Source organism: Miniopterus natalensis, chromosome 3, assembly GCF_054644295.1.
Source record: "Miniopterus natalensis isolate mMinNat1 chromosome 3, mMinNat1.hap1, whole genome shotgun sequence".
Taxonomy (NCBI): domain Eukaryota; kingdom Metazoa; phylum Chordata; class Mammalia; order Chiroptera; family Miniopteridae; genus Miniopterus; species Miniopterus natalensis.
This window is the reverse complement of record NC_142083.1, coordinates 36,875,436-36,902,236: the sequence shown is the minus strand read 5'-3', so window position 1 is coordinate 36,902,236 and position 26,801 is coordinate 36,875,436. Positions and strand designations below refer to the sequence as shown.

General features: G+C 43.8%; 1 protein-coding gene across 2 annotated transcripts in view; it reads right to left on the bottom strand.

The window, feature by feature from the left end:
• Positions 1–26,801, bottom strand: part of ARHGEF28 (Rho guanine nucleotide exchange factor 28) — a 159,640-nt gene that overhangs the window by 111,766 nt on the left and 21,073 nt on the right. For both annotated transcript variants that reach the window (XM_087815412.1, XM_087815411.1), the window contains exons 6-7: positions 16,619–16,671; positions 15,962–16,022 (exon numbers count right to left, since the gene is read on the bottom strand). In XM_087815412.1, the coding sequence (XP_087671538.1) occupies positions 15,962–16,022; positions 16,619–16,671 (114 nt within the window). The remainder of the gene's footprint in view (positions 1–15,961; positions 16,023–16,618; positions 16,672–26,801) is intronic.

Sequence of the window (26,801 nt, the reverse complement as noted above, 5' to 3'; positions counted from 1 at the left end):
GAGGACAATGCTGCAGAGACACCCCCTTGCAGAAACACCTCTTCTGCTTGTGAGCTCACGAAAATGTTCCTTTCTCCCTGAATTATAAACAACCACATAAGCCCCTGCACAAGACAGGAGATGGGAAGGGCTCACTGACTACCTTTCTTGTTCTGGTAAATCTCAGAAGGCAACAACCGCCACCTGCCGAGCCCCGCGAGGCCGGTCGGCAGACACTCAGGGCGCCTTCGCTGTACCCGAGCACCAGCTTGCCCCTTGGTGTCCAAGGCCTGCGCTGCAAGAGCGAGTTGCAGGCGAGGGAAAATATGTGGCATAAGCCCACTCCATTATTAATCACGCTACAGGTAAACGGCTCTTCTTCCTGTGCCATAAAGGATGTTGCATACTCAGTAATTATTGCTAATAAACTTTTTACTATATGACTGTATCCCCTGGAGATACACAGGTTTTCCTGTTGAAATTACTTTTATAATATAAGTCCCTTCCTTAGATCATCTATAAAATCAATAAAGTTGTTTTTTAAAAATACACTTTTTTTTTAAGTACAAAATATATTTTTTTAATTAATACACAGTTGAAAACCAAAACGCAAAAGAGGCAGAAACTGGGTATTGAGCAACAGCCAGGGACATTTAAATCAACAGGACTCTATTGTCAAGGTAACTCTGATTAAGCAAACCCAAAACATTTACCTTGTACTAAACTCCCTTCACTTTTATTTTTAAAAGGAGAATTACCCATGCACGATACAGCAGAAAGGTAGGTTCAAAGTGAAAGACACATAAGGAGTAGGGTTACCTCGGGAGTCTCGGTGTAAAGTATTTACATAGTGAGAGTTTTGTAAAGACAGGTACAAACACGTACTTCATCAAGAAACAGTCTGGCAAAGGAACAGGGAAGAAAAGGGTAGGAATACAGGGGCGCCTGGCCTGGCTCCGGGGAAATAAATAAAAGAGCCCGGGATCTACCTTGTCTGGACGCCCTCCGTTGAATCTTCATTCTGGGGAAGGAAGGCCACGAGTAGTTAAAAGGCGAGTCCGAGTCAGAATCCATCCTTCTGTCTGGGTGAAACCCACAGACCCGACGGCAGAGACTCGGGCAGACTCGGGCGTCCCAGCCAGGAGGCGAGTCTCCGTGTGATGTAAAAGGAAGGAGTGGGGCCGAGTGAAAAGCTGGCGAGCACAGGGAGGGAGAGGCAATAAATGTTTTGCTTCCTTCAGGCATTCGGGCATGTAGACCCGAGAAGGAGGCTGTAAATATTAAAGCCAAACTAGGGAAGTAAAAGGAAGAGAGGGAGGGAGCTGAGAGCCGCACTGGTACCTCACAGTTCAGTTATTCAAAAGGTCATTGGGAGCCAATGAATCATTAACTCCCCTCTTCTGGTCGCTGGAAATGGAAATGGAGAAAGGTAACTGGGATTGAAAGAGCTGCTTGTGATTCAAGAACAGCTTCCAAAGGCAGGCGATTGTTTCGATCTGGAGCTAGAGTGTCATTTCTCAGAAAAGCCACCCCGTGCGGTGTCAGATAAAGGCCGAGGTTTACATGTGTGGACAGCCAGAAAGCGCCTTACACACGCAAATGGAGCCCATCACACTTGGGACAAGGATTTTTCCAGAGCAATGTACCCTCTCATACCATGGGCAGGTCTGGCAGCCTTTCAGATCTAAGAGCCAAAACAGCTCTGATAGTTCATTTAACGTCCAGCCTCCCCACCTTTTTAATCCTGAAGTGGTTGAGAAGCTTTACATTTTACACAGAATTGTGTACTCCTCTCACTAAATTCAGGCAAAGTCATCTACTACTATGGAGCACAACTGAGGTACTTTCTCGAATTATCACCAAGGCTGGCTGTCGATCATAAGGATTTGGGCGCCTTTATAGCTCTGATCTAAACCTGCACTTCGCTGTCTCAGTAGAGCTAGTGACTAATTTACCACAAACCAGCACTTCTTAGGCAGCCTCCCTGAAGGACTCTGCAGTCATTAGCATTCAGTAGAAGCTCATTGTCGCCTCCCATAAAGCGTGACACCCTCAAACTTACTTCCCCCCCTCCCCAGAAGCACACAGATGCATGTGCCCCAGTTAAGCTCAAGCGTAGCAACCAAGACCCGCGGGGGAGACATGTATCCCGTCTCCTAGGGGAGGCTCTTTTAGGCATCTCTTTAAGTAGCAGTGAGAGCAAGTAGTACTGTGTTTTGTTTTGTGAGGTCATCTGATACCCAAATAAAGTAAAGGAGAGTGAAAACAATATGAGGATCTAGTTGATCCCACAGGTTTAGAACATGGCAATGTATGTCTTAATTAACATTCGTCTCTTCAATTATTTCCCAAATTGTTCGCACCATCGTCCAACGCTGAGTAAGGAAATAGATGCATAATCTGCTCCGTGACAGCTAATCCGTGGGGGGGGGGGGGCCACAAGTAGAAGTGGAGAAAGGGGAGGAGCCACTTAATTTCAAACTCAAGTCAAAATCAGAATTTCATAAATCACGACTACGTTTTTCCATGGTTGGCTACAAAAATATAACATATAACTAGAACAAAGTACAACTAGAAGATAATTGCAAGCATTACAACTAAGTGAAAATAAACATTAATACATTTCTACGTTATGGCTTTTATTTGAATAATTAAGTATTCCTCTTCATCAATTAGGTGCAATTGTAAGGATAAATCGCTCTCGATCCTTACATTAGGTAAGTTTTAGTCCATATGAATTTTTAATAAGAAAACAGATAAAATCTTGTGGATGGGTGTTTCCATTCATTCTGTTTTAGGGCTCAGAACAGCGCCAGAAACACTGTAGGCATGTGCTGAGCGAATGCATGATTTACACTTATTTGTCTCAACTTGTGGGTGAAGATCTTTACATAACAGCTGTTGTATTTTTTATATCCTCTTATTGTAAACATGTACCTTGACGAAGCTACCTGAACTCCTGTCCAGTGTTTGAGTATTTGTATTTTATTCATCAGGACAGTGTCTATATTTGAAAACAGAACAATACTTATGGGTGGAGAAAACACATTTTTCTTTAAGGCTCCAGGCAATGCTTGGGGTGTGCCCTGGGGCTGCTTCAGAGGTGTCTACAGACAAAAGAAAGGGAACCTCCACCAGTAGAGACAATCATCAAACTGAAATGAAAGTGTCGGACCAGGGGATACTATTATCTTTCTCTCATTCTCATCCAAGATGAAGTTTTAGAGCCACTTAACTAGGATAAATCCCAGGTCAACAAACTACTGGAGCAGGCTGCCCCTCTCTTAACTATTAGCAATAATAGACAAGAACTCAGGACAATGCAGACAGAGAGATAAGGAAGAATTTTGTAAAATACATTTCTATTAGCTGAGATTCCAGGTAGTAGATCCATCTTCATATAATTTTCCCCAAGGCACAGTCCTTGTTGATCAATTGAATATCAATTGACTATTGATACAAAAATTATTCTGACAATAAAAATACTAGGGCCAACCCAACCAATATGTGTGAGAAGCCCAACAAGAAATTTTCTGTTCTTATTTGCTGTTCTTATTATTTATCAACATCTTTTAAAGAATAAAATGACTTCCACTAACCAGCCATACACAGCTCCGGTAACATATGAAGTGAAGTAGAAAACACGGCATCTGCTCAGCCCTTTCTGCCTTTAGGCCAGCTCGTTTTCTTGCTCACCTCCCAATTGCTCCCAAGTGTAGGTCATTATCCTCATTTTCTATAGTAATAGACTATTTTTTTCATTGTGCCAATATTTAAATTAATTCAAGATGTCATTTACATCTCATTCATATTCACTGCGTTAATTTCTTTGCTTTCTCTGGCTGATTGCAATGGCAGTTGGCAGAGCTCAGCGATATATCCCCAAGGCCCCTTTCCCACCAGAGAGCATGCAGCCGTTACAGCGCGAGCATGAGAGATTTCCTCAGCCCCACGGTGCCCCTTCAGTCAGAAAGCCCTTCACTTAGAAAATGACCTCCAGGCGGTGACAGCCACCCAGGGCAGCTTCCCCAGAGAGCCGCAGAGAGGGGGAGCTTCCCTCCATTCTCCTCATCTAGGGACCAGGTCGCCTGCCTTTCAACCTGGATAAAATTAAATCTCCTTAGAAGAGTATTTATATTTTGATTTGAATTATAGTATTTATACAGTTTTCTTATTCTTCATTGGGGCCTCAAATTCCTGGAGGGCAAGAACTGTGTCATAACTTATATTTTTAAGGAACCACAAACCAAAAAGAAAAATCATGAATTTTTGGAGTCACACATATCTAGGCTCAAATACTGGCTGTGTCACTGATTTGCTTAGTGGCCCCAATCAAGTCACTCATACTTTCTGATCCTCAGTTATTTCATTTAAAATGGGACCATAATATCTATACTTCAAAGATTTGTGAGGAGCAAATGAGATAATAGTAAAGAAGTTAACATAAGTTAAGTTTTCAATAAGCTTTAGCTTAAATATTCAAGTTTCCCTTTCATTCTATTTCTCTTCTACACTATAGACACTGAACTACTGGTATCTTTACCTCAGAAGTTACAGCTTGATTTTCAAAACTGAGACATGGCAATGTGCAAAGACGGTCCCTAAAACCATACCAGGCAGAGAGAGGAAGAAGACTTGTTTTTCTTTTCTGCTTCCTTGTTTGACCACCGGAGACCACAGTTTTTAACACTGCAAGACACCAGTCTTGAAAATGTCATGACAAGTACAGGCCAGAGGAGACAAGACCCCTCATGTCAGGACAGGCCTATCCCAGATAACTTCAGCCAGCACAGCGACAATTCAGCATGGCCTCGGGTTCTAACATTAGTTGAAAACCAGAGATTGTCAAACTCTTCCTCAAAATCCCTTAGAAGGACACCATGTCGTCGAAGCCCAACCCAAGCGGTTCTTTGCTGGAGAACAGCATTACTTCGGTTGGGCAGCGGGTGAAGTGGTTGCTTTCATTGAGAGGCCATGTTATACAGAACGTGAGGATCTTTAAAAGCACGACCCATGTCCATGTGGTAGGATGTGCTCACTTATAAGAAGCACGGTGGGAACAGCACAGTCACATCTCCAGGGTCACACGCACTCAGGGGATTATACTCACAGGATGCAACCATGGGTGGAGCCACCCAAGGTTTAAATTATTATTTTTCTCCCTACCTCCCCATCCTGTTTTATATTTTTAACAGAGCCCATAAAATTGAGTTCACACATACTACATGTGAGGAATTCTAGGATTCTACTATTCATAATATCACCTTATTTTTATTTTATTTTAGATCAAATTTTTAAATTAAATGTATTGAGGTTACATTGATTAATAAGATTATTTAGGTTTCAAGTGTACAATTCTATGATACATGATCTGTGTATTACATTGTTAGCTCACCACCCAAAGTCAGATCACCTTCCGTCACCATGTATTTGACCCCCTTTACCCTTTACTACCCCCTCCCTCCTTCCCTCCGAGTCTATGAGTTTTGGGTGGTTTTTCTTGTTTGTTCGTTGGTTGCTTTCAGTTTTATACCCCACATATGAGTGAAATCATATAATTTTTAACTTTTTCTGTTGGACAAACCATCCAAATTAAAAAATGGACAGAGGACCTAAACAGACACTTCTCCCAAGAAGACATGCAAATGGCCAACAAATATATGAAAAGATGCTCAACTTCACTAGCTATTAGGGAAACGCAAATCACAACTACAATGCGATACCACCTCACACCTGCTAGAATGACTATTATCAACAAGACAAGTAAAAAGTTGGAGAAACTGTGAAAAAATGGAACCCTCGTTCACCTTACTTTTAAAAATAAGATTTTTTTAAATTTCTCATCTGCCTTTATCACCTTTATTTATTTCAACAAAAAACCTGCATCCCGCTTCAGAGGTTCTGATATGCCCCCTTTTATCACTCTATTGTCTAAGGAAAAAAATGGGTAAGATCTAAAAATTCAACAAGAGGACATTACTTGTATTATGATATATCCACATGTGGTATAATAAGGAAATACCTAAAGCACTTCAGGATAGGAAAATAATAGATTTTCTTACTGAAACAACATGTTAAAGAATTATATTGTCAAGGCTTCCACCAGTGTTTTGTATTGCTACAGATACCGGTTCTACTTAGATGATTCTCTTAAGAAAGAAAAGATCCTTGGTGAACATCAATTTGTTTTAAACATTGAAGTGCCTGGGCATAATCTGAAAGGAAAGAATTAAGCTAAATTTTTCTAAACAATAAATTGTGAAGAATTTTGCATTTATCTTGGAGAGGCAGCTCTGGATAGTGGATGTGAGGGGTCCTGGTGGTGCGGGAAGAAGGATTCGAGCCATGGGTCTGGACAGAGAAAGGGTTGAAGGGGTAGGAACATGTCTTGTTATAGTCTAAGGAGAAAAAAATTCCTTATAGCAGGAAGAGCCAAGACGGTTAGGGAGAGATACATCTGTAATTACATTTTAGGTTTGCTCTGATAATGTTCCAATTCCAATTTTCCCAAGCATGCCAAAAAAGTTTCTTCCCTGCCACACACTTATTCACAAACTTATTTTTATTCGTTTTAACATTCACAGGTCGACTAGTTGCCCTAAAGACTTTCATACAGTTATTCACATGTAAATAAGTTAACTATGAGGTCGAAAATGAGCGAAGAATTTCAATAATTAGTTTTACCATAAACTCTAAACTATCGATTCTGAAGCTAAAATTCACACAAAATGTAATGGATGGCTCATCTCATATACGCTACTGGATGGAACGCTGCTGCTTCCAGTCCCCTCAACTAACAGGGCACGGAAATGTGTGCGTGTGTGTCCTAACCTATGTACACACACATATCTGCAAATAGTTCTCCATACAACCATGTATGTCTGTGTTAACTAGTCATGAGTGCATACTGATGTCTCCAACCCTAATTCATCAGCACATGAATCATTCCAGCCTCCACTCCTTGCTTATCTACAAACTCCCACTCCAAGTGAGAAACCTGGCATCTACTCTACATAATCCACTTACTTGGTGGCTCATTTCCCTCACACATTTATAATGGCATCTGAATTGTTAACCTGTATCCCGTGGGAAACAACTTTGTCACCTAGAAGATAGTGCTTATGTACAGTTTCTTTTGCCTTGATTCTTGCAGACTCTACTCATTCCCAAAGGTACTGAGGTCTGCACTCCCCACCCCCTACAGTAAGGTATTTCACACATACCTTCCCTTGTAGATATGTTTAGTAGTGAGTCTTTTGTCACATCCTGCATTCCACCAGAGATCCTCCAACTTCTTAATTTTTTTATTTGCACAGATTAAAGTTTACTCTGTGTCCATACATTCTACAGGTTTTGACAAATGCAGTGTCATATATCCACCATCACAGTATCATAGAGAATACTCTTAGCACCCTAAACAAAAAACCCACAATGATGGGAATACGTAGAAAAGACACGGAAGCCAACTGAAAGATTCCTATTACCAAAGCCAGAACACTCTGAACAACAAATAAAGTAGTACCAGATTATTACCCAAAGTATACAATAAATATTCATGAATCCATTCTGACATAAATAATTGAATGAATAAATAAATAAGGGGGGATACAAGTCTCCCATATAGAAGAATTCTGTGTAGATGTTTTACCCACAGGAAGTATATAAATAACTTCCAACTCATGAAGTATGAGCTGCATATCGTCACTTCCTTTCAAAGAGTCCAGAAAGAGCAGTGAGAAAGAGTAATTTCACCATGGAGAAACCTGACAAACCCTACCTTTTCCAGGTGACCAAGGTCCTCATTCACAGTGATAAGTAATGTTGATATATATGCCATTGATAGGATGTGATGAAACTGGCACTTTACCTCTGTGGACTTCCTTTCAGAACTCATGACCCCAGTTTAATGATGGGAAAATATCAGAAAAATATCAGTTGAGGGGCATTCTACAAAATACCTGACCAGTGCTCCTAAAACTGTCGAGGTCATCAAAAACAAGGAGAGTCTGAGAAACTCTCACAGCCAAGAGAAGCCTAAGGAGACATGACAACTAAATGGAATATGGCATCCTGGGACAGAAAGGGGAATTAGAAAGAAACTAAAAAATCTAAATCAAGTATAGACTTTAGTTGATGATAATGTATCAATACTGATGTATTGTCAACAAATGTAGCACAATAACATATGATGTTAATCATAGAAACTGGGGAAGTAGGGAAATGGGCATATGGGAACTCTTTGTATTAGCTTTACAACTTTTCTGTAAATCTAAAACTGTTCTAAAAAACAAAGTTTAAAAATGTCAAAGGATGGAGACAAAAAGTACAGAATCTATGTTGATTAAATGTTTGGAATTCTTGTTAAAAGAATGTTTGCATCACTTATTCAGATGTATAGAATTCAAATCAAGCACAACATTCCATTTCCTTTTGCTTAACTAATTATGTAAAGCTACCGTGTAACTCTGAGGGAACTGATTAAACATTAAAAATTATATGCTGAAAATAATTTTAATTTTTTTAGAAACAAATAGTGTCTCTTTGGGGTTACTAGTCCCAATGAGGAACTCCCATATGCCACCTGTGGGCAGGTGAGTCTACCTCAGTTAGGTCAACAGAAACCCTCTTGGCACACAAATCTCAAGAACCTGGATGAGACCCAGCTCGCTTACTCAGTTTTCTTCTCAAGTTCTAGATACCTTCAACTTCACTCTTTACTCTGATTTTTTGTTTGTGATTTTAAATATTATAAAGAAACAACAGATTATTTACTGCTGGGTCTCCTACTTGACCTCTAATTGCATCACGTCTTTTCTATATTTTTACTACACATAGTCTTCAGCAGAATCTCATACAAAGAATAAATTCTGTTGGCTTTCTTGCCCATGCCTAAAGTAGGGGCCGTGTTTCATAAAAATGCCTTCTAAATTAGCAACTCTAAAAGCTAAAGCAAATTGTCCCAATAAATTGTTAGAGCTTGTACTGCCTGGCATGAAAGCTAACCAGAATCTTAATTGGCCTAAAGTCCCTTCCAAGGGATTAACCACTGGTACTCTTCCAAGGGATTAACCACTGGTACTCAGTAAAAAACAAGCCTAAATGCACATAAATACATTTTACACTGCAATCAAGCCCACAGCCCAAGGAGTCCCCTGTGAGGGCAGTTCTTTCATTGAGTGTCTGTGCACACAGGTTTTCTGAAGTGTTTCAACACAAGAAAAAGGGAAGAAATTCCTGAGGAATTTTAACTTTCCATATAAAAATTTTATAAATGCTATTTCCAGAATATATTTCATATTTTTCATTTGTTTCATAATTAGTTGTAGTTTCCTTAAATGTTTTACTTGTTTGAAATGTATAAGCTAATCCTTTGATTTAAAAAAACATCAAAATAAACTCTTTAGGGATGGAACCTATGGAATTAACTTATTCACTAAGCTGGTTTATTTGAACTTGAAGATATTGTTTTGGAGAATGAAACATTTAGAGTTCAGAGAAAAAAACTGCCATTTCCCCTCCCTTGATTACATTTCAGAACTTAAGGTAGTTTGTGAGATGAAAAAGGCAATTTAGATTATACTATAGGCACTAATGCCCAAAACATCAGGCATCGTCATAATGCCCTTATAACATTAGTGTAAACCCAACTCCCTTCATCCCAATCTGTGCTCTTCATACTAAACTATCTCATTAGGGTTCAAGTAGTTAGGAATTTTTTTCAATAATTTTTCCCCCAAAGTTTTCACATTTCTAACATCTACGATAATATTGATGGTGACAGTCATTAAAAGTCTGCAGACCTAATACAAATTGGCTTCCATTAATTGCTTTTATAAGCTAAATTCCAAATATATGGAAAGCCCAGTAAGCCCAGGTGATTTCAGCCGAGCAGAGCTCCCTTAAGCTAAGGAACCATGTCCCTGTTCGCAGCGAGGCCACACCTGAGAATCGCCTGGGCGCTTTTAGAACTCTGAGGCACAGGGTGCCCTCCAGACTGATTAAATCAGACCTCTCTGGGGGTGGACCCAGCCTCCAGCCTTGTTACAGCTCCAAGGTAATTCCACTGAAGTTAAAACTTGGAAGAGTTTAGAACCATAGGATAACTGAATGCTTAGATCAGCAACGCCAACGCTTAACCTTAACTCACATATTGCTTTTTTTTTATTTTTTAAACCTTGGTGAGCAAACATTAAGCAGGACATTAGACCCATCATTGCTTCCTAGACTTGGGAATTATAATTTAAGATGTGGTTTTTTTAAATTTTTTAATTTCTTCTTAAATCCTCAACTGAAGACATGCTTAGAGAGAGAAAGGAAGGGAGAGAGGAAGGGGGAGGGAGGGAGGGAGAGAGAGAGAGAAACAGATTCGAGAGAGATCAGCCGCCTTTGCCCTCCCTAGGTGCCCCAACCGGGGATCCAACAGCAACCCAGGTATGTGCCCTGACTGGGAATCAAACAGGCAACCTTTCAGTGCACAAGACAACGACCAACCAACTGAACCACTCAGGCTGGGCAGGTGGGTGTTTTTTAATCAGAAGAAAAGACAATATGATAAACTATAGACCTCTAGTAAGGCTTTAGTTTCTTCATCTTTCCTCATCTATATAAATATTAGCCTTAAAAAAATCCCAAAATTCTTTCTTCTAATTTATGGGATGAAAGTCTTCCAATAAATACTCCAGTTGTCTAATTTAATGAAAATTTGCTTTACTTACATTCTACAACAAGAATTTTATCCAAATAATGAAGCCACAAATATAAAAGGCAGGACATTTGTGATAAGAGAACTAAATTGAGCTTCGAACACTCAGCAGAATCCCAGTAAGTTAGCAATTTCTTCTACAAAAAACAATTTTTAAAACCTCAACAACTGCAATAAGAAAATTTCACTTAACAGAAGGCGTAAACTTTGAGTCAATTTTTACAAATAACTTTGCATTCCCAATGGTCTTCTTGGGATATTTTTCCATCCCCAGCCCCTTGATTTCAAAACCAAATCACTTGTAAGCTTTGGCTTGTGGTAGAGAGGTGACCCCACCCCGAATCCCAAACAAAAGAAAAAAAGACTGATAAAAGGGGAAATCCACAGTAGCTTGTATAGCCTGAGGCATAGAGAAACATCTGCCAAAAATTTGGCTTACAAAACTTATTTTTCCAAAGGGTAGGAGCTTTACTAAGATTTCCTCTCCTTTTGTTTCTTTTTTTTCCTTTTTCATGTTTCATACAACATTCTTGAGATCTCAACATAGACACACATGTGTTTTCAAATAATAGCCAATAGAGGACCAGCTTCCACTGACATGGGTCCTAGATCTTAAGATTCCACACTTAAGATCTGGTTGGGAACCATCACACAACTGTGTTTTCACAAACTTAAAAATACTATTTTATAAGCTTCTATAGCTTCATAGCATTAATTCCATTCCCGAACTTTTAGTTAACATAAGAAGAGAAATATTAACCTAATTGGTCTTACTTATTTGGTGGCTTGCCAAACTAGCACCACTGACTGCACCTCTCCGCCCAGCTCACCACTGAAACCCATGGGCCTCTCCCAGACAGATGCGCAAATGGCCATCTGGGAGGAAGAGACTGCACTACACCCCACATTCTGCTCTAGGGGGGCTGTTCCTTCGGATCTTCCAACCATCGCCTTCCAGTTCCCTGGGCTGACGTTCCCCTGAGCTGCCTGTGTGGCCTTTGACTGCCCTCCCTGGTCTTGTCTGTGGCATGGGAGGTGTGTCATCTAGGTTGAGGGCTCTGAAGCACCTCGCTTCCTAATGTGTGCTTCTGTGTTTCTGCTCCCTTCTGTTCCCAATTGGTCTGGGTGGGCTTTGGGGTATCAGGTCAGGTTTCCTCCCACACCCTTCTCTGGTTCATCTGTCCCCCTCATGCCCAGCCTCCCAGTCCCAACACACACTAAGAGGCTTTCTTTTTCTCACATCATGTATAAGTAACAAACAACAGTAGCAATGAAGTGACCCCAAGTGTTGAAGAATAATTGGGATTCGAGCCTCAGCACATACTGACAACCAGGCCACTCCTCAAAATCAATACATAGTATTTAAAAAAGGGGGGTGTTTTTTCTGGCCCATAAATATATTTGTCGGGAGACTCTATGACATTTCCCCTTTCTTCTTAGAAAAGTAATCCATATTTTTTGTAAAAAAATGGTCACAATCATTTTAAGCTACCTTCTGAAATGGAGCCTACTCATGGTATATAATGTTTAATGAATAAAAGACACAAAATCCTACTGTTTACAGGATCCCAACTGTATAAACAATAGCTACACGGGAAAAAATACTGGTAGGGAATATACCAAAATTTAATAGTGGCGGCTTTGGAGTGGGAAATTATAGGGATGTTTTTCTTTTTTTCTACTCATTCTAAAATTTCTGATTTTTCTACTATGAGCATTTACTATTTCTATAATTTTTTTAAATAATTTTTTCCCAAAAAGCTACTTAGCCGAGATATTATGTTTAAAATCTTCTCTGGCACTTGTGCCAAGCCCACTGTCTGCAGCCAAACCTGGGACAGCTGACACGGTACTGCTTCATGCCCAGAGCTTCAAGGCACTGGGGCTGCCTGAGCAGAAAGGATGACACCAGCCAACGCCACCACCACCGCCCCCAGTGTGTCTCCCTACCTCCCTTCCATCGTCCCCCCACCAGGAAAGTTAAAACATGCTCACATAGTTCTTGTTTAAATAAGTCAGTTTCACCAAATCCTTTATTTTTTCCCATCCAAATAGTCATACAACATACAATTTTAGCCAAGTAAGCTTCAAATAATCTTTAGTCAAATGCAGCTACAGCTGATAAATTATTGCAAGAAAATCGCTTCGGTCTGAGTGTCACTAAATCTGGCTGTCACATACAGCCTCACTCACCACTTGTTGAGAGAGCAGGAGTGTCACCTTCCAGGAGCATCTGTAATTCACCTGAGATATCGGCACTCTTGTGTCACAGTCCTCAGCATGAACGTAACTTTTAACTGCACATAATTTCTAACCAGGCACATGGTTTTTAATCTTTCAGATTCAACCTTTTGAAAGCAGAGTTTGCAAGAGAGCAACTAATCAAGCCATTTACAGCTTTGCTGCTCCAGCGATGGTTTCTGCATCTGTTTGCAGCTGGGATTCCAACAGGGCAGCCAAAGCTCGGCCATCCCACTGGATTCCCACAGGCTGTCTTCTTGCTCCTGCCAGATGTTCACTTCCCTTCTCCTGGGCACGCATTTGCTGCTGCCCACTACTGAGCTTCAATTTCTTAATCATATCTCATCCCCTATACTTCTATCAGGGACTAGAGGGACCCTTGAGCCAAATGACCCATCCCCCCTCCTTAATTTCTATATTGATCCATTTCATCTACCTTCTCTTTTTCCATTTTCTCCAAATGCTTTGCCCTCTCCTCCCATTCTACCTGCCAAAAATGTGAAGGACCCACACACTGAGGAGTCTGTGACGGCAGACGGAATCAGATCCCACTGCAACAGCCACAGAGTTGGATTCCAGCCTCCCTTTGGAGCAATACACCAGGCCCTACAGCAGCCACAGAGAACGGGGCCATCGCTGCTGACTCACCATAAATGTAATCCTACTGTCCCTACCCGCTGAGGTGGTTGGGGGGCTCTGGCTTGGATGAGCTCACTAACTGTTATCCACCCAAGACATCATCCCTCCAATCAACATCCTCGGTGTATAAACTAAAGGTCAGTATGATTCTTGACGCTCTGATGGGTTAGCAACAGCAACACACAGCTAACTTCCAGTGCAATATACTAAATAAAATTAAAGCGCCAATCCCTCAGCCACACTAGTCACACATCACACATTCTAGAAACAGATGTGGCTGCTGGCGCCCATACGAGAGCAATGGGCGACCATACGCAGATATAGGGCATGTCCATCACCACAGAGCGCCCTATCGAAACAACACTGATGTAGTTTATGAGCTCACACTAAGCTCATGCAAGCCATTTTCAATAATGCAAGTCAGCAAAGACAGACCTTGAGCCCACATGCATCAGCCCTTCCCTAGAGACTGAGCAGGATATAGGCACATATAAAACAGCAAAACAGTCTGCAAATGGCCTTGAGGAAAAGTCGCTTTCAGCTGCAGACTCCAGCTTGTCATCTGACAATTGTTCACTGCTGGCTGCCCCCTTCTGTAGCAGGCTCTTTTAAAATCTATCATCATTTTCTTTGCATAAAATCAGGCGACTTTTTTTAATCCAAAAAAGTTTAACAATAAGCAAATATTAGCAAGAGAAACAATCACTCAGAGCCCTTTCATAAATCACTGGGTTAATGTCACACGGTTCTCTCTCAGATCCTTCACTACGACCTTCCTCCAACACAGTGACGTTACCGACAAAACACTCGGATTAGGTCAGGCTACCGCAATTCCTTGTGTGTCTTCTCTACCCAGCAAGTACACCGGGGTGAGAATGGAGTGCGTTTTTAAAGCTTAACATTAAAATAATCCTGGTATTTCCTTCTTTCACCAGCCAACACTCCTCCCCACCAGCAATTTGTCTTGGTAAACATTCTGCAGAGTTGACATTCCTGGAAGAGCCATGCGCTTTGTGGATGCGACATCCTGGATGCGTGAGCAAGGGCCGTGCTCCCGGCTTCAGGGCCACCGCAGCCGTCCACACGGAGATGCCGGCTTTCCTTTCTCTTCCCCCCCCAGAAGCCACTTATTCCTCTTACCTTATATAGCAGAAATATTAGAGGCGCGTGCGCTGCTGGGTGCGGGCTGACTTTCTGCTCCAGTTTCAGGAGCACCTCACGCACGGAGATCCAGCAGATCGCCGCTGGCTCGCGGCCAAGCCGCCAGGCCCTGCCAGCCGCCCGCGGGCGCTTCCTCCTCACCCGGCTTCATTCTTCATGATTTCCCAACTGCTGCGACTGCTGTGCCCATAGCGCGCCAGGGGCCTGCAGGGAGCACCCCCCGCTGGGCTCCGCGCCCAGCGCCACGGTTGGCGCAGCCGGGACACGGCTTGGTTTCCCCGATTCCACATCAGCCCGAGCACTTCACGGCCGCCTCGCCCTCCGCAGCTCCCAGGCTGCTGTGCCCTTGCGCTCTCTAGGCGTGTGAATGGCGCATCTCTGCTGAGCCTGAACAACCAACTAGGAAACGTGTGCTTCTCTGCTTCCTCTGGGCCCACAGGCCTTCTCAGACCACCCGGGCGGCAGGCCGGGCCTCTGCCCAGCCTTCGGAGGCCCTCAGACCCAGCAGCTTCATCAGGATCTAACTCAGAAGAGGAGTCTGAGGCCCGTCCTAGTCCTGAAGAATTAGAAAATGTCTGGGAAGGGATTTGGGGACAAGCCCTCAGGGAGCTGTGAACTAGAACGCGTGGGGCAGATGCGCATTTCCTTGTCTGTGGAAAGATCCACCTTCCCCTTGCCGAGGGGCCTCCCGCGTCCTTGGAAGGACACCCACACCACAGCCACGTCCCAGGACAAGCGCCTGGTCTTTTCCTGAGGCCAGGGGGTAAGATCCCATAGGCTCAGCTCCAAGGGGGCTCCACTGGGTATCAAAATGGGACAGTGGTCAGCTTGGGGTTCCAGGGCCAGGCGGAAGGATGTTATCAGTCTCAATTCCACTGCATACTCCCCACCCATGGGGTCGCCTCACATGACACCGGTAGTGCCTACTTCATGGGAACAGCAAAGGGACATACAGGTCGCCAGCCAGAGCTGGCTCAGAGCAAAACTGCGCAGGAAAAGCTTTCATTGCTTTGATCTGATTGTTTTGCTTTTTAGATGATACATGGAGACTCAGCCCCTGAAGTCACAGTATTGTAGCTGATGCTGCAAAGAAAATTTACCTGAGTGGGTTTCAAGAAACAGACAAGGCTCCCAGGAAGGAAGACTTTCTTTTTAAAATATACTTTCTTCTTGTGCTCCGTACACATGGGACCATGATGCCCCTGAGAGTGCAAGGGAAAGCAATGTTTTGGAACCTACCTGAATCTCGACTGTCCTGGTCTTCATGTTCATTCGGTTCGACCTCCATGCTTTTCACACACTGGGAAAAATAAAGTCAGGTGGTGGTGTTTTTTTAATGACTACGCGCCACATTAATGTTTCCTTATTTTTGTAAACTAGAAAAACAACCTCCGACAACATCAGTAAGTACGTGTTACATGTATCAGGACACATAAGCAAAAAACTAGTCTTGCCCTTAATTGATATTATTTAAGAGCTAAAAATAAGAGAAGGATCTGTCCTAAACTGAAACATGCCTGCAAGCTCTCCACAGGTTATTTATTCCGGAGAATTTCTCCCAGGTACACTCTAGCAATCACATTACTGGCAAACATTTGTGGTTATCAAAACTCAAGTACAAATTTGTTTTGGAAAATGTATTAAGTCATCTTGCATATACAACTACAACCCAGAAGGATAGCTGGGTATGGTCATAAACACTAGAGATGGAAAATTCGATAAAGAAAACTGAATTTCAAGTTATTCTAAATGCGACTCGGGGCACATCTCTGGGTGTTGGGGTTTATTGTTTTGTCTTATTGGTTTGGTAAAACTATTATTACCACTAGATCTTCACTTCTACTTCAACTCTGGAGGGCAGGAGAGAAGAAACGGGGGGGAGCAGGGAATCATTACCTTTCCATCCTCTTGTTCAGGCGACGATCTACTGGACGCCAAATTCTTAATCTCTGCAAAAGGAACAATTCTCATCAGGATCTGCTGATAAAAGCTTTTGTTTATGGGAAAAAAGAAAAGGGAGGGGAGTAGGAGAGATGGGAAAGCTGGATGAAGATTATAAATGAACCGCCCGGGTGCTGTTCGCGTGCAGCTAGGACTCAGATTAGGCTTCTTAAAAATCGGCCCTCCACAAAGCAGAGCATCTCGTCCCCTCACCGCCCACACTCCGGGATTGCTTGTGTGGACCAAGGTGAAAACAAGCCCAGGAGCTCCCACAGGAAATCCCGAGGGGGGAAAACGACCACTGAGCAAATAAACGCCCTTGATTCAGAAGGACGGCTGCTCGCTCGCGGAAGGCTCTTCGCAACAGCACAGACTATCTGAGGCCACGACTTGAACCCACCTGAGGAAGCCCCGCACATCTGCTTCCTCAGCTACCACAGGTGTCGTGTGTCATTCCTTCTAGAGGCGGTCTGGCCTTTCCTGGGGCGTCAGTGGAAGTGGCGCTGGGGCAGTGGCAGGCTCGGCACTGCCGGGCCGCAGGCCTGCGGCGCCCTCTCTCTCTGAATCAACACTTTCCTGGAAACGTCGGCGGTCAGGATGTTCTGGGATGTACAGGAAGGTTCACTTAAGGGGTATTTTTCTCTGCGCCTTGACTGATTGGTTCTCTTCCCAAGCACTCAGGTGCGGTAAACAAGGGCCACCATTGTTAAATAACCACCAACATGGGGGCCGCAGGGGCAGGGAAAACAAAAGGACAGCCGGCTAAGAATCTTTGCCCACATTTGTATTAACATAGAGCACCGTGGGCCCCACGGCCTGCCCTGGACCGCGCAGCGCCCCTGGCCCGCTGCTGCTCCCAGCGCACAGCACCTAGCCGGCCCTTATTCCACTCGGCCACGCCTAGTAATTCAAGTCACCTGAGGCCTCCGACCTCAAAGTGGATTTTTTTCAAACTCTTCTCACTGCCTGGCAACACGTCAGGAGTTTTCATCCGTGTTCCTGCTTAGGAAAGTCTGAGGGATTCATTTACACCTTGAGGCAAGGAGGAGGCAGAGACGTGAACTTTCCCAGTGGCTGAGGGGTTTCTAAAAATCTGCATCACAATAACTCTGAATTTGCTTTACATCCAACAAGTAATAAGATATTAACACTGCACAGTAGTGTGCTGTTCTTGACTTCATTGTGCATGTTACGAGGGAAAACAAATAGCCTCAATTTTGTGTGGTCTCGTCAACTGACCTCAGCACAGAATATGAGGGCAAAGAGGGAGCTGACCCGCAGCCGGGGCAGCTTTTGTTCCCCGGCATCCCCGCCTACCTCTAAGTGCACGCCCCGCACAGGCCTCCAGGTGGCAGCAGAGTAACACCTGCAGGGCGACATGGGCCACAGCATGTGCCAGCTGGGCCAACCTCACCCTTCAAAAGCCTGCGGTGTAAGGGCCTGGGTCCGAAGCTTTCATCCCACCGCACAGATGCAGAAAGTTGATGTGAAGCACCTACTCTGTTGTTTACATTATAGTAACATAGTAAGGGTTTTATTTTGAAACATGTCTACCCAAGCCCATAAAAATTGGGTAAGTAGGAAAGATACCACCGTGTTAGAAAACAAGGGAAGGGTAACCAGAACCAAAGTTTCAACAGATACATCCGCAGAGACAGCAAGAGCCACACACGTTTTCACTTCGTCTATTATAGGATATCCCTTTAAAGCCTTTTCAGACCATGTGCTCTTAAATTATGATCCTGCATTGCTAAAGAATTCTCTGCTACATTAGCGATTCAGAACAGTACACATTTCATTCAAGATTGCTCATGAGGAAGGCTCTAGCACCTGGTTGAGTGTGCAACAACAAAGAATGTGTTCACCCCGGCAGTACACTCACGCTCCAGCTTCCTGCCCTCTCTAAAAGCCAGTCTTTGTTCATTGCCTGCCCACGTTTTTCCTCATAGTCTAATGTAATTTTGTTTCATTTTTGAACAAACTATCTTAAAATAGACAAGTCTTCATAAAATTTGTACTCCATCATTTAAAAGATAACTTACAAAGTTATAAAACCTTTATCCTAAAATCATTAAGATATTTGTGATAGTGTGTAAATTCAGGATAATAATGTATCTTTAATTAATCTAGGTCTATACAGAACTGCATCTTAGAGCTTTCAAGGAATTTGGCACTCATTCGACCGGGGTTTAATTAAATTGCTCCAGGAGAGTTTCTGCTAAATTACTAGGATCCTTTTACAGTCACCCACTGTACCACCAACTGCACAGTGCAATCAAACCACTCATTGCTATAGCAACCTTCAGCAGATAATGATATCAGTGACTCCAAGCTATTCTGTTTTAAAGGCCTATTAATCTTGCCTTTAAGGCCCACCCAGAAGTAAGAATTACCCCCTCTAAATCGGACTTACGAACTTCATAAACATACTTTGTATTGCCAAGCTACAATGGAACAAGAAATAATCTCTAATAATCATGTTTGCAGTGACATTGCATCAGCAAACAGGGTTTTCAAAACAGGGTTAAGTAGCTGTAAGATTAATATCAGTGTCTTAAGAAACAGATTAGCCTAACAGATCTCAACTCTGTGCACAAACCTGTCTCCTTTTGAAAAATGGAGCCAAAGAGGCCAGACTTAAGCGAAGAAAAAGCTTACATTGAAAATAAAGCATGCTCAGTATTCTTTAACTACCACTTGCTGTGCCATCTGACTCCTCTCCCAGGAAGGAGGCAAGAAGAATCATGTCAGAGCCAGCCAGACAGCTGCTGCTGTTTCAAGCCTACCTCAGGCTCAACTGTCCACGGTCAAGTGCACCACTGGCTTAGATGTGCAGAGCACCACCAGAAGCATAACTGGAAACAAGGGCCATGCTCTCAGCTTGCTCTACCTGCCCACCAATGCCCAGAGGAACCCTTAGGGTGGTTCACAGTCTTTGACGGAATCTTTTTCTCCCAACAGACTGAGTTCTGGAAAGGCTGGTCCAAATCAATTTCGGTCCAACACTTGCATCTGCAGCGCCAAGCAGGGCGCCGAGACATGACAGGTGCTGAGTGAGTGCTTCTCTCCTCCACCTGGACCTGGTGGCCTGAAACAGCCACCGAGATGTGGCAGGTCACTAGGCAAGCGGGGGGTGAGCCAGGGAAGGGAGAGCCGTTTACTGCTCTGAATTGCCACCTTGAATACTTCCAACACTAGCACTATTTTATCACGACTCCGAGCTGCCAGGTGGATCTGCCCGATGAACGCTTTCCCCTTGCTTCCCCCCACCCTGCATCTCGGAGACCAAATCCACCCTTTCCTCTCCAATTGGGCACCGGTGTTTCACTCACAGTGACTTCACTTCAGTGCCACTTTAGTGTTGCGGCCTAGTGTGCCCGTCAATCCACGGCCGCCAGAGGTTCAAAACGGCGAAGGGAACAAATCTGAAAAACTGTCCACCACCCTTCATTCAGAGGCTACACAACACTTTGACCTTCTGTTTCAGCATCCCAATCATGTTTCTCCCCCCGAGAGAGGGACTACTAATAAGGACAAGTGCGGACTGGGGGAAACAGTGAGGCACTTATCTATCGAAATATCGACGTGAGCCCTGTGGGTCCACAAGCGAAGCTGGGCCCCGCTGAGCCGCAACACCAGCGGCCGGGCCGCACACCCGGGGAGGGAAGAAATGCCTGCCCTCCCGCAACTCCAAAACGTGGTCCTTCACAATTTGGTTCTTATATTTGTACTCCGCATTCTTTCAGAAAGAATTTATGACATCTTTTTTGAAATACAGTTTTTTAAAATAATTTGTGACACTTTTGAGCCAAAAAAGTAATTGTTTAAGAAAATTTGAACAGGACTACAGAAGAGTAACCAATAACACCACGGTTAATGTTTTAGCATATATTCCTCCCCATACATATATTTTTGTCACAGCTTTATTGAGACATAATTCAATACCATATTATTCACCCACTTAAAGGGTACAATTCAGTGATTTTTAATATACTCGAAGTTGTGCAATATCATCACCACAATCAATGCCGGAACATTTGTATCACGCCAACTCGAAACCCAGCACCCCTATCACTCACTACCCATTCCTCCTCAGTCGCCCCCTCCCACCCCAACCCTGGGCGACCACTACTCTATGTTCCATCTGAAGGGATTTGCCTATTTGGATATTTTATATAAATGGAATCACACAATATGCAGTCTTTTGTAACTGGCCTCTTTCACGTAGCATAATGTTCTCAAGGTTCATCCATGTTGCAATGTATCAGCACTTCATTCCTTTTTATCGCCAACTACTACTCCGTTTCATGGGTACAGCACATTTTATATATCCGTTCCTCAGCTGATGGGCATTGGGCTGTCCCACTTTTTGGTAGTTATGATGAATGCTCCTATGAACATTTGCATATAAGTTTTTATGGAGATGTTTGTTTTCATTTCTCTTCTGAGTATAGATCCAGGAATGTAATGACCTGGTCATGTGGTAACTCTATGTTTAATGTTTTTATAATACAGATTCTTTACATCTCCAGTGTACACATGCACATATCCCCCCACGACCCCCAGTAAAATCTCAAACAGTAAAGAATTTATTCATGGAGAGAGAAAAAATATATCCTCAGCCCAAAAATTTGGTTGCAACTATCAACTGGGCAGAAGCTCTAAACTTATTATATTTCAAATTGAGATCATGGCATAATTTTCCTAATTTACTCAGTTGCTTGAATAAAATGAGCTAAGTCATCATTCAAAGATAAACAAGGTTCATTTTTGTTTTGGGAATGATTTTATGTCCCTAAGACTTTACACGTAGGTCCTACTTCAATTCAGGAAAGAAACCCCTTCGCTATATTTTCAACTAAAGCTTATTTCAATTCTATGAGACTCTTAGTCGATATGCTTAGTTAATGCTTGTCCTTGCCCCACAGCCTGTGAACCTGATGCAGCTGGAACAGCATCCACAGCAGATGGGAACAGAATTTGTTGTATCTGGGTGCGTTCTGAGGAATCTCAGACGATGACTTTTTCATTCTGTGATAAAGTGGGGGAGGCAAGGAGGAGAGTTTTTCTTTTTTGTGTGAGAAAATACTAATATCATTATAATAATATACGAAGTGAGCATCGTACCAGCTTGATACCCTATTTTTTTGCCCTTGGTGACAAAAAGGCTGAATTGCTTTCCACAATGAAAGAAGCTTCCCAAGCTGGGAAGAACATTCTCTGTGTATGATCTGTAATTACCTTGAAAATGCCAAAATGCCTGACTCCTGGGGGAACAACGCTGATCAAGTCCTTGGGTGGATATCCCGCACTGGGGTTAAGATAAGAGCTGGGCGTCCAGCTGAGGCACTGCCCTGCGGGACAGCCTTCCCGATGCTCCTCTGAGTCCCCACCACTCGGGTCCCAGCCATCCTGGGGTAGACAGAGAACCTGCGTCTTGATGAGACGTAGGAACCACATTCAGCAGTTCTGAAAAGGCACCGAGCTAGAATATTCAAACTGAAAAGCTCTGGAAAGGAAATTTTGCACGATGAAAGCCCTCTTGTTCCCCAGTTGCATCTAGCAGGAGGTATTTAAATAAATTAGGTGCATCACAGACCTCCCTCTTCACGGTTCCCTCACTCAGAGCGCTCAGGGAAGTGAAGCACCCTCGTCTAAAGGAGGCCAAGCAAAAAAAGTGCTCACCTTGTCACTGAGACACAAAGAGCTATGTCCCGCTATCTGCACCCAGACATGCCCACCCCTGAGTCGCTCCAGCACGTGACACAGCCTGAAGTCATAACAACAGAGCCGGCCTGTGTCAGAGGCGGGGCAAGGTGCTCGAGCGCTGGTTCCTCACCTAGGCCTCACTAGGAAGGCAGTTTTCAGTGACACTCCCACTCTGCCATTTTCTACAGGAGAAACCACAGCGCGGTCACTTGCATAAGCTCAGAAGGAGTCTGTGCCAGAGCTGAGGCTTTCAGCAGTCCGCTTGCTGCTGGTGTGTGTCATCGAGACGTGTCTGTGCCTGTGGGCCACAGATCTCCCGTCCTAAGAGCTTTATGAGGCCGGCCAGCTGTGTGGGAGAGCGCTCATTTCAAGGCAGTGGTGTTCATTTTGGACTGTTCATCACACAAGTGCTGGAGAGAACCCTAGATCGGTAGTCCAACGGCTACATAAGTCAACATTCTGTTATGTAAGGGTGGTGGGCATTCTCCAGGGTAGTGAGTCCTGGGCAAGCTGTGTCACCCCAGACAAGCTGTAACCTCTCTGTGCTACACCTGACTCCCAGAAACAGCCCCCCCCATGACTGCTGGAAGGTGCACTCCATAAATCTGCAAACTTTGCTCAGCTCACAGCTGAAGCCCCAGCATGTGGAGCCACGCGTGACACAGCAAATGCTTGAGTGAAATTAAATGACAGTCAGCTCCTTGAGATCAGGGATTTTTTTCCTATTTGCCTTTTTGGTTACAGCTATGTAACGAGTACCTGGAACAGTGCCTGGCACCGGGTGGGCACCCGGTAAGTGTCTATTGAATGGATAGGTAAACGAGCCTGCAGGACTCCTGTCTGTCTACCTAGACTGTGCCGTGCATGGGATCCACGGCCTCTCCCACCTTCCACAGGGGACCTGAGGAAGAAACCCTCCGAGCCTGCTTGCAGCTGCTGCCTCAGCCCTGAAGGAAATGACCTGGCCTTCTCCCCTCTGGGACTGGACCTCACGCTCCAATCCCAGCTCCCTGGTTTTTTTGTTAATGAGAATGTGGAAGATAATTAATGGGGAGAAGCTAACAAAATAAGAAACCAGTTACACAAAAGTTTAGACAACAAATCACGCAGGGAGTTTTAAAACTACAAAAGAAGAGGAAAGAAAATGGGTTTATAGAGTGGTCAATGGTATTGCAGTGGTTCTCTGCTTTATGGCCCAGAGGCTCTGGGCCTTCCAAACAACACGAAAGTGTGTGACAAGGCATGGGTGATCCGAAAACTCAAGGCGGCCAGAGCAGTCCCTTGCTCCATCCAGTGTGAGCATCACTGTACTAATGGGTGGAGAGAACCCAAGAGGTAGTGGCAAAGGAGGAAATGAGGTCTAGAAAGGACAGGATCAGTAAAGACGATGAACAGCAACATTTCTAAAGGACCCGCCACAGACCACTTCCGTGAGATGCTGAGAGCTGTGGGAAAGAGGCTCTCCCAGGGTCAATTTAGAAAGCTGTAGGTTAAACAAGATTACACCGGTTTGTTGACTGCAAGACTTACTAGAACCTACAAAGACTAAATGTGTTCTCAGTCTCCAACACGGGGAGGTTCATAATACAGCATTTTCTACTCATCTGGCCAAAGAATCCTTATTTTTCAGAACATCGTCCGGGATTGGCGCTCTGGACAAATGCTCTTTGGAAATCCTAATGCAAGATAATAAGGCACAAGATAAGGACCGAAGCATCAAGGGAAGAAACAGAGTCAGCTGGGGGATTAATAAATGCTAATAATTAGCTTAGTCATCTCAGCATATTAAAAATGACATCACTTTGGGGCCATTTAATTCATTTGAAATAACTTCCCATCATTCTGGAAGTACATTTACAATCATGAAATTATGGAAACATAATTGGTTCATAGACAATAATAAAACCATGATCACACTAACAGGAACAGCACAGTAAATATCCAGGCTAAAGTTATTATAGTCTTTTAATCAATGGCAGCCACAGATACAAGCTTAGAGCATCCCCCTCTGTCTGCTGCTGCAGGAGGAACAGAAAAACATGAGCTTTTAAGAATCTTCTAGTAAATGTCAAAGGGAAAGTTTGCTTTTGGAGTTTAAAGGGGGGGGGGGTGTGGAAACAGGCTCTTACCCTCAGAATGTTTTGTTCTTCCAGTTGAGTCACCTCCAGGGTTATGAAAGGACAAAAGCTAATAGAATATTTTCACTTTAGTTGAATACTGCCCTCTGCTGGAACATGCATACAGTTTCTATTGTCCAACAAGCACATACAGGTAAAAGCATTGTTTAGATCTATAAAATACATATGTTGCTTGGAATTAGAGGACTAGAGTTTCTGTCCAGGTTATTTTGCTTATTGGTTGAGTGACTTCAGTCCAACTAGCAGCCAGGTATGTATTAACTCGTCTGTCCCCTAGGCCCATCAAACTCAACCTGTCTAAAACTGATCCTTCTTCCCGTAAGGCCTGTCCATCCAGGGACACACCAGGAATCACCTCACCGCTGACACTCACATGACATGCTACACCTTCAGGACAGAACCCACCTCTCCAAACTCATTGCACTGCTATGATGCTGGCCTTCTTCTGCCTTACTTTCAGCAGCCCTCTGGCCTCTCCAATCCATTCTCCACACTCTCACAGTCACCCTTCTAAAATAATAATCTAATATTATTTACTTCAAACAGCTTCCTAGAGCTGTTGGGGTAGAGTTCCATTTTCTCACCTGGTGTACAAACCCTGCAACCTGCCTCTATCCCAAGCCTATGTTCCTGGTTTATTACACACTTACTTATACACACACATACACACACACACTCCACACACACCATACTCCAGGACTGTAAAGTGACCTACATTTCCCCCAGTGCATCATCTGGTTCAGGGCTCTGTATTGCATATATTTCCCCTGTCTAGAATTCCCTTCCCTTTATTAGATCACAGCTCCAGGGTCACCTCCTCCAGGAAGCTTTCCCTGACCACTCCATCATCACATTCTACAGAGTTCTGATAGTGCAATAGCCATAAGACTCCTGTAGCACTTACCATAATGTGCTGGGAAAGCTTTTTTTCCTGCCCCAATCTCAAATTGTTCATCCCATATGGGCAAAAACTTAGAATTTAAGTACACATTTAGACATTACATTGTTCTAAATTAGTTTGAAGGTGTATCACAGGGGAATAAAAATATACAAGACATTAAGTAAAGATCAGAAGTTGACTTTTTTAAAAAACAAAGGCAAAGCAAGGGCGAAGGCTTAAGAAATAAAAGTAATGCAAAAATGTATCGGGCAGTACCCCACACGTTCGCAGTCGGCCGGCCAGGAACTTAGCTCCACCTTTTAATCAGCCAACTAGAAGCAAGAAACTGATCGGTTACAGTCAGAGCAGTAAAGCCAGCCAAACGCTCAGCGAAGCCAGCTTTCCTGACATGCGACCAGAAGAGGTCTCCCTGCAGGTCACCCAGCACCACCTCGGGCAGCAGGGCCGGCTGCAGCTCCCTGGGCACAGCCAGCACGCTGCCCGCGGCAGCGAACAGAGAGGGCGTCTCCACGGGGCCCACGCGGGTGCCGCTGTGGGAGGCTCGGCGGGTCAGCCTCCCCCAGAGTGTGTGCCGTGTGGGTGGGCCACACAGACTTCCACAGACTTTCCTTCTCCAAGATGACTGTTTTAACAAACATGGGGACAAAGAGTTTAAGATTATACTGCCTGACAAATACCTGGAATGAAATTATTCTACGTTCTAATTACATGCAGAATAAAAGGGATTAACCAGTTGTCAGCAACCCCAGCAACAGGCATGGTGGCTCTCAGCCCTATCAGACTGTCGTCTCTTTAAATGAACAGACAGTTTGTAATGCCCCCTCCATGATCCTGGGTTTAAAAAGAGAATATACCCTACTCCCAAATACGTACAACCCTAGCCTCACATACAATGTCAAAAAATAAAAACAGTGCTCTAACATATAAAGCAAAAGGAAACCGATAAAAAATAATATGTATTTCAATATATAAAACCTTTGGCCTAACTACCCTAGAAGACATGGTGATGTAGTCAGATTCTTGGAACTACTGTGTTTTAGAAAATAAAACAGCCTGGCGGGCGTGACTCAGCGGTTGAGCATCGACCTAGGATCCAGGCGATCGGGGTTCGATTCCCGGTCAGGGCACATGCCCGGGGTGCGGCTCGATCCACAGTCAGGGGCGTGCAGAAGGCAGCCGATCAATGACTCTCATCATTGATGTTTCCCTCTCTCTCTCTTCCTCTCCCTTCCTCTCTCTGAAATCAATAAATAAAATATTTTTTAAAAGAAAACAAAAATATCAGAATCCATTCCACATAACAAGTGCAGGAGTACTCCAGGGCAGGTGAGAAGGCTCCCTAGAATCACAGCGTGTGTTTACTGTTAGGACTCACTAACAGGCCAGACTT